This window comes from Tigriopus californicus, chromosome 11 (genome assembly GCF_007210705.1).
Source record: "Tigriopus californicus strain San Diego chromosome 11, Tcal_SD_v2.1, whole genome shotgun sequence".
Classification (NCBI taxonomy): domain Eukaryota; kingdom Metazoa; phylum Arthropoda; class Copepoda; order Harpacticoida; family Harpacticidae; genus Tigriopus; species Tigriopus californicus.
Window position 1 is genome coordinate 5195182 of NC_081450.1, and position 9201 is coordinate 5204382.

Genomic DNA, 9201 nt, shown 5'->3' on the forward strand with positions numbered 1-9201 from the left:
GAGTTGAACCGTTTTGACGCTTGCTCATTTCATTCGTAATGGCTTTTGAGGCATTAAATTTAAATTTGAAGTGTTTGCAAATACAAAAATATAATCAAAATAAATCGAAGCCTGGCCCTAAAAACGCTAACACCCATAGCAAGCTCTTTGATAGAACACATTAGCAAATAGGACAAGGATTCAAAACCATCGGGAAAGCTGTTTTCAAATTCATTGTACAACAACCAGTGAGCGGTCTACAACTCGAAATCAAAAGCAGTCAAACATTATATTAATCATAAATGAAAACATGCAGTAAGGTACTGGCATTTGAGACCATACTGCACAACTTTTATTATATTCATAATTGCCGATTATTAAAACTCTAGACTTTTTACCACATAAACCGGAAACTTTCGATACTTTCATTTAAATTAAGATAACTCAACATTTGTCAAAAAAACACGGTTTTTTTTTCTTTAAAATCGCTTTTCCATATTATATGGTAGTATCCCTTGTAACTTTTGGGAGCTGAAATATTGTTCTCACAAAGTGGCTAAGCTCCGCCAATTGCCATGTCCAATCCTCTTGTTTAAGTTATCGTTGATTAAGCGTATCAAATAACACTGCCTTTCCTTCTCCTTGGTTCTATTTCTTGTCAACAGCTGTTGACACTGTCCTAATATTTTTTGCTCATTTAATGAAGCGCAACTGTACCTTTATCATTATTGATAGGTTGAAATGATTGGGTTGGTGCAGTATGAGTGGGAGCTTCAGGGCGATTAGGTCGTCGATTGTTGGTGTTCTTTTGCTGATTCCTTTGTCCTTGGTTCTTCCGTCTGTTTTGTGAATTCCCACCGCCTCTGATTTGGGCGTTCTTCGGGTAATCCGGCGTGATCAGATGGGCAGGGGCTAATTTCAAGTTAGTGAACTTGCCTTTCAAGCCTTTGACGCTATTCACCGGGTAATCTTGGCCAGGTTGACCAGGAATCTGACCTTGAGCGACTTGCTCCAAATATTGACTTTTGTTGACGCTATTGTTTCGTTTGTTTTGACGGCCATTTTTCCCGCTGTTTCGACCCCCTCTAAGATCTTGTTGACCACCAGTGTTGGCGCCATTTCCGTTTCCATTCTTGTTGGACGATTGGTCCCCAAATTGTCGGGGGTTTATTTTTCGAAGGACGTCGATGGAGTAAATGGGGTAGTCTTTCCCTGGCTCACCAGGAATATTTCGTCTGGATTAAATAATAAAACTAAGAGAATTGTTTGTGAATGAGATATGGTGTTTTGAATATTAGCCTACCTGAGCCCTTCTAGCCCATCTCCATTTTGTGGTTGTGGATAACTGTGTACCACAGAGAAGACACTAATCCAAACTAATGCGACCTAATGGAGGTGAAAGAACGATGTGAAAGCTGTTTTAACAAATTTGGGGGTTTTTCTTGGTGACTTGTGTGAGCCTTAGATGATCTTTTTCAAGACAAAACTTAGTTTTTGAAATTTGTATTTTCGAAGAGTTGCCTTGAAGCCAAAAATAGTGCCACTGAAGTTTCACTCAAAAAAATTATCTGGCCTATTATCAATCTTCTGGAAACTGTTAAATTGTCGAATCCCCTTCGTTTGAGAAAGTGCCCAAACAAACAGGTGCTTTAAACTACAGAATCCTCAAGGTTCGTACTGAGCCTCTGGTACCCTTCCTCGTAACCAGGAACTTGAATGAATTGCACGATTTATTTTTTAGAAAGACCCGTCCATCCTTAACCTTATTAATCCCCCCCTATCAACGCAACGGGTAAAGTTGTTCTCATCGATCGTGACAAGTCCGTGGTTCTGCATAACCAAAAACGTAAGAAAGCAATTAATGTTGGAGGCGGAGACGATTTTAAAACCATCTTGCGAAACAATTTTATTCCTAATGCCTTGTTACTTACCTGGAAATTGATCGCCATTTTTGGTTTCGTTTTGTTCTCACGGGCTCTTCGTCAGCTCTTTGTTCGAACAAAGCCAGACGACAACTGAGGCCGAATGTTCTTTCAAAGACAAGAAAAAGACCTTGGCAAGAACCTATCCACGATAAAGATAAACACATACTGTTCGTAAGGACCTCTTAATCCCAAATCGCTCTTTGCAAATTGACCCACTTTCTACTTAAAAATACCGAGCACTCGTATGGATAGGGGTGTGTAAGTGCCTGATGGCCAACATAAGAATTAACCTGAAAAACTTTCCAAAGTTTCTCGTTCATTCTCGTACAAGTCCTTTGCTTTGGTTACGATGGGACAACCCAACATTTTCTTAGGATTCTTCCAGTAAAGAATAATAACACCATCAAACTTTTGTTTTGATTTGAACATGGAAAAGGAAGGGAATGCAAAAGAGGTCCCAGGTTCGATTCTCCTCCCCGATCGTTCACAAGGAATTTTTAGACATTGTGATAAAGACCTCCACTTTTTGATGATTGATCTAGAATATTTGTGACTTGAAACTACTCGGATGATGTTTTGTAGACACTATAGTCTTCATTCAAAACATGCAATATTAGATGAAAATATGCTTCCGAGGAATTGGTAACTTTTTCCTTAGCGAGATGAAATTGCTCATTTCAGGATGTGTTTGGCAAGCATTTAAAAACTTTTCCAATATCACACTATTTGCCAAAAAATAAATCGAAAGAGTGTTTTAAAAACCATTCGGAGTAGAATTTATTATAGTATCTGAATCTTACCGCCGAAAATAGACAAAAATTATGCCCAAATTGATTGACTCAAAACCGATTACAATCTTTTTTCCGCTAAGAAATAACTAAAATATTGCAAATGTGTGTTCTGGAAAGCAAAATATAGAAAACAACCTTGGCCTGTAATGAAACTACCAACTTTTATAACCTTCAGAATTTCGATGTTATTCCCCGTGTCGTATTTTTCATCTTCCACGGGTTCATGTTTGTTTGTAGGCGAACGAGCGAGTGGAAACCATCCATTGGTGATTGGAATATTCTCAGAAAGATTGTCTAATTGTAATGGCTTCCATAAATTCAGCTTGAATGTCAAACCTAGCTACATTCAGCAGGAGACATTTATTCAAAGCTCCACTTTGAATTCGAGAAGTTTGACAATGCAATTTTGCAATTCAAACTAATTGACGCTGCTTCATGTAAAAATTTAAGTTGTCGAACCTAGAACTCACGGGACAAAGGTATGTCGCAGATGAGATGATCAGGTACCGTATTTTGCATGTCTGGAAATTGTTGAATCTGTGACGAAAATTGAAAGGGAGCACGCGGGTTTAGCATATGAAAAGGTTTATTACCATAGAATTATGCATGATTCCGCCCTCTCGTGGGTGGCACCTGAAAGCGAAGAATAGTTTTTGGCCTCGTGGAGGGTGAGACAAAGAAATTGCAAGAACAATGGACCATTGGAATCTACGAGTTCTTTGGCTTCTTTAAATAAATGTTGACATTGCAGGGGTTTACAGATAAACAAATGCACAATCAAGAATAGTTTCAAACAGAAAAACAGCTGCAATCCCTATTTGCTCCTCAAGTTTCAGAAAGATAATGCGCAACCTTTCATTTTCGTTTATAATATTTGTTTATTATGAGTAAAAGGCAAAGTCCTTTTTCACATGCATACACTGGTCGGATATCTAGTCTGGAATAGACATGAGTGATTAAAATGCTGAAAGAACAAACACGAGATCATGAAGGAGTGATAAACAATGACTGTGCAGGGAAATTTGAGTTGTTTGGGAACAATCTCCTTTTCTCCCACCAGAGTCATGTGTGAGAAACGAACCAACGGACCAGGTCAAATATCCTCGAAAAAGTTACCGAGGCTGCCTGAGAAAGACGGCTCTGGTAACTCTGTGGCCAAGCTGACAATAACAACATTTTCATTAGAAAAGAAACAGTGGACGCTCCAAGGTTTAAAACGGAAAAGATGGTTTACGTGTTTGCTTCGTTTCCAAATGGCGTCCATATCATTCCAGATGTAGCCCACGACACGAGGATGGACGCCATTAGTGCGAGGATCCATGCTCAGCGACGTATTTCAAGAGCAAAGTATGTTCTTTATTTTAAATTGCCAATTTTGATATCTTAATTTTTTAATATAATTGTCACAGTTACGTTCACCTCAGTGTCTGCCGCCCAATTGCAGACCAATCATTTCCACCTTTTGGTTCCTCTAATATCCAGACTGATATTATTTGCCGAAACAACGATTGTTGCCATGGCCTTGAACAATGGAGTAGGTTTACTTAATGAATTAAATAATTAATCAATTTGAGCGTTTACAATGCACTGTAGCGTATATTTTTCAGTGTGGGATTGTGACCAATCCCACCGACACTCTTTGTTTGGTTGGACAAATGGGGATTCTTATAATTTCACTTGCTGGTTAGGTGGAACCAAATTAATCTCCAAAACAAAACGCTCAATCTACCCCATCCTGCCTGGCGGATATTTTTTGTCATGAACAATTAAGACATGTAATTTCTTAAAGGATTGTGTGGTTTTGAATGGCAGTGTAGTCATATTTGATTCAGTGTACGTGTTTGGGCTCTTAGATGTTGTTTGTGCTACCACATATTTGCTTTCTTCCAACTAATCAACAGATAAGAAGTTCGTCTTCTCTCTAATATGTTTGGTTCTGGACACAATTGGTGTGTTAGTTTGAAACGATGGATGGATGTTCAAATACTTTATTGGAATGAATATGATAGAACACGGGGGAATCCACAAGAACTGAACTGACCAATGTTACAGGTGAGTAAAGAGAGTAGAGATGGCCAAGTTTATGCAAGCCATCATAACAAATAATGCATTTACATATATAATTATCATTTGTGTTTTGAAGACGAGCAATCATTTCGTGCTTTGATGCGTGCAGATCTTTGCGGAGGGTACAGGTTATCTCCATATTGGTTCCGACAAAGCTCATGGATGCTTTTGAAGATGTACAATATCAGATACCTTTCGTACCTTCTCTGAATACTGTACAATCCCAACTTTTTTAGCCTCTCTAAATACGAGAGCTCTCTCATTCTTGTGATGTTCCTAGTGAAACATCTTCGTACTTGTTCGACCTTTTGCAAACCTGCTGAACTCATTGGAGCCCAAATGGGTGAAACATAATCAAGATGTGGTTCAACACTCGACTTGTACAGTACTTGTATAGCATCGTGATGCTATCTCTGGACTTAAACGTGCGATATATCCAACCACACATTTGAAAAGCTTTATCCACCTTCAACTGGATATGCTCATTGAACTTTCCATTAGTTTGGAGGACTACACCAAAATCTTTCCTAGATGAAACCTGCTCACTATCTTTACCTCCATTTTCTACGAGTGGAGTATTTAAAGGAGTTGACCCAAATGTCATTGAGCGGAATTTCATTCCGTTCAGGGCCACATTACGCCCAGTAACCCAAGAGTAGATTATTTTTAGGCCCATTGCAAGGCTAGTGGAATCTTGGCTAATTCCTACCAGAAACTAACTTTGTATCGTCACCATAATAAGAAAGACTGGCAGTAATACTAAGCTTTTGAAGCGGGGCAACGAATATTATAAAAAGGAGGGGCCCTAAGTTGGAGCCCTGGGGAACACCTGACTTGACATCATGTATGTCACTAAGGGATCCCCCAACCTTATCAATTTGCTTCCTATCATGAATGAAGCTTCTTATCCAATTGTGAACCTTGCCGTGGATCCCAATGTCAAGAAGTCTATTCAACATTTCAAACTTCAAACACTATTGAAGTCAATTCGCGCCTTTGATTACATTGGCGAAATGATGCAAAAGCATGGAAAAGGCAGCATTTTTGAGGAACTTCGACTGCACAGAACCAAATGCTCTCGGATCATTGAGAGAGTTCTCTCGCCCTCTCTTAAAGAGGAGCTAAAGGAAGACATGGTTGGCGCTCGCTTCTCCGCATTAGCTGATGAATCCAACGACATCTCTGTTGACAAAAATCTCTGCCTCGTTGTAATCTACTTTAGCATGAAGACAGAGAAAATTGAGGTCGCATATCTTAGCCTGTACCAAGTCATTGAGGCGACTCTTTTTAAAGTCATTGAGACCTCTCTCCAGGATATGGATCTCCAATGGACCAACTGTGTTGGTTTTGGAAGTGATGGTGCTTCGAACATGGTTGGCATTCACAACTCGGTCTGGTCGCGAATCGAGGAAAAAGCGCCAAATTGTACATTGTTCAAATGTATCTGTCACTCGCTCGCCCTCTGTGTCAAAATCGCATTTGATACACTTCCCTCTAACCTTGGATACATTCTGTCAGAAGTTTCAAGCTGGTTTAGCAACAGCACTTTGCGGCGTGAGAATTACATGGCTCTCTATGACGCAATTGGTGACTTGGATGCTGAAGAAGGGAAAATTACAAGTAAGTTGATGCCGTTTTTGAAAGTATCAACGACCAGGTGGTTGGTCAGAGGCAGGCTCATCTCTCTGGTGCACTCTCAAGCAATATTTCCTAACGGCCGAGCAGCTCTCTGACCAGAGTGCTCGAATGAAAGCCAGGTTTATTAAAGAGATGTTGTGTGATGACAATAACTATCTCTTTTTCATCTTCCTCGAGCCAATTGTGAAAGAAGTAGAACGAGTAAATGCCTTCTTCCAATCGTCCAAAGCAGACCCCGAGCAGATGGTCAAAGAGCTGGATTTGCTGCACCGATCTATCAAGATCAGAGTCAAAGATGCCAATGGTACGAATTTGTCTTTGTCCAGAGTGGACTTTGGTGGAGCTTTTATGACCATGTTGATGAGCCTGGTGAGAGAAAGAGGACCAAGAGGAGATGCTCTCCAGCAAAGTGTGAATCAAAATGTTAAGACCAGAGCCCAAACATTTATGGAGACTTTGCTCATTCAACTGGAAGCAAGAATGCCCGTATCACAGCAGGTGTTCAGAGGCTTGAGCACTCTCTGCTCCCAAAAAGTCTTGTCTCAATCAGGAAGAGCTACCTTTTTGGAACTGCCCTCACGTCACCTTATTCAAGATGTTGGTTTGGTGGAGATGCAATACAGGAAGATTCAATTGCACATCTGGCAAGAAGAGTCAATTTTCAATGGAGATTTGCCACAAGAAAGTGAATCATTTTGGGCAAAGATTAGACTGTACAAGCTGAGCGATGAATCCCATCCTTACAGGGAGCTTGTAGACTATGCCCTGGCAGCCTTGTCTGTTCCAGTCAGCAATGCCATTGTGGAAAGAATCTTCAGCCACGTGACATTTGTAAAAAATAAAAATCGTTCAACCCTGAGCCTTCAAATGCTGGATTTAATTATACGTGTTCGCATGCACCTCAGATTGAAGGGAATTTGCTGTACCAGTTTGATTGTGCCCCTGTAATGAGGGATAAATTTAATGCGAAAATGTATGACAAGTGTGAAAAAGATGTCGAAGATATTTTCCTTTTGCAATAAAAAATACTGCTATGACTTGTTATATACTTAACTGCCACCAAAAAATCCTTATTTTCTTCGAAAAAGTAGCATTTTTCTGGCATTGATATGACCCCAGCTAGCATTATCGGCCAAAAAATATCTGGCCACCCTGGTGAGAGAACTTATTAATCAATAAAGGAAATCTCGACGGTTGCGTGATTTCAAGGTACTTGTTCCGTTGTTTTACAAAAGAACTCGTATTTCTGATTTCTTGTATCTGGAGCCACGATCCAGATCCAATCTGGACCCATCCGCTCGAACCCTACGCGAATCCATCTTCCTGGATCCTCTTATTATCAAACAAAGAAAACCTCAGCGTTCTCGATCAAATGCCGGACGCCATAAATGACAAACTGACTGAAATTGAGGAGTTCCTGGATTCTATGCCCGTTGACTAACCAAAAATCACTCAATGAGCCGAATCCCTTGAGCGTGTTGCGCACCAGGTGCCAATTATTGCAGATCCGCAAATGTGCCTCCGTTTGGACTAAAAACGAAACCATTTGCCCTATCCCGATAGTTTTTCCTTCCAAAACAAGCTATCCACTCGAAACAAAACTCTGTTTATTATTTTTTTAAATTAAATAGTAGTGCCAAATATTAGAAAAGTCATATCCTCAAGGTGAACTTGACCATGTACCCATGCCCTGAAATTCAATTTGGCTTGAAGATAAAAAATTGACTCTTATGTTTACTTTACTTTAGCAACATTTGACACAGGAAGACTTAAAAAAGTACTTGAAATGAAATATACAACACTAAGCCGAGTTCCCTTGTAAGGTTTAAGGTTGTGGCACTTTCTATTGCTTTTGTTTTTGTTTAACTATACAAGCTATTAGTAGAGTAAAAAAGGCCAAAATTCCTTGTCTAGACCCCAGTGCCTTACATGCCTTCAGGAAAATAATTTAATGAAACTTCAAACCTTATGCAAATGCGTGGGTACATGGTCAAGATCACCCTGAGGATATGCCTTTTCTTATATTTGGCACTGCTATTTAATTTCAGGTTGCTAAAATTGAAAACGAAATTACAGTAAAAATTACATTTGAGATTTACAAACTCCTTGTTAAGGATGTCCATCTTAGTTTACCGTTGTCAAATCTGAACTTGAATATTGGCTTACTGCTTGTCCCAGATACTTCAGCTCAACTATGATATTGCAATTGGGTATTGTTTGGACTTGATTCAATTGGAATGTTGATTAAATTCCATCATATTACCTTAACCTTTTAGTAATTAAACCACACCACAATCAATAACTTTCAATAACTGTCATAGTCATGAAGGTACGATAATTTTAACTTAACTATAATCTGTTTCTGTACTTGGACCAAATTTTGACCAAATCTTCCCCAAAAGTGTACAGTTTAACGACGCACCTTAATCTTCACATATTTGTTGTCAGTTCAAATTTGTGTTGTGTTTAGGGATTATAGGGTACGAGTACGCACGTGTATGAGATTCACCCTCCATCCCTCGTCCTACAGTGGTGACCTCACACGCAGCCGACCCTCTACTATGTCAACGAGATGACCGAAACCGCGGCCGTTGATGCGGCCAACGCCACCGCCTCCTACCCCGCCGTCGGGGACAGCCCTGCCCGCACCGCGCAGAGTTTCACCACCCAGCCCGCCTTTGCAGTTTCCTTCAAGATCCCAAAGTTCACTCCCACGAACCCTACATGGTGGCTCAGATCGCCAATGCCCAGTTTGGGGTCCATGCCGTCTCCAGGGAGGTTACAATGTATCGTCGTGGCCG

The 9201-nt window shown here is 40.1% G+C and overlaps 1 protein-coding gene across 1 annotated transcript in view; it reads right to left on the reverse strand.

Annotated features, from left to right (window-relative positions):
- LOC131889878 (activating signal cointegrator 1 complex subunit 2 homolog) overlaps positions 1 to 3192 on the reverse strand; it is a 3854-nt gene extending 662 nt beyond the window's left edge. The window contains exons 1-3 of the mRNA XM_059239097.1: positions 1911 to 3192; positions 1283 to 1365; positions 697 to 1214 (exon numbers count right to left, since the gene is read on the reverse strand). Of these exons, the coding sequence (XP_059095080.1) occupies positions 697 to 1214; positions 1283 to 1365; positions 1911 to 1928 (619 nt within the window). The 5' untranslated portion in view covers positions 1929 to 3192. The remainder of the gene's footprint in view (positions 1 to 696; positions 1215 to 1282; positions 1366 to 1910) is intronic.
- Positions 3193 to 9201: the final 6009 nt, after the last annotated feature.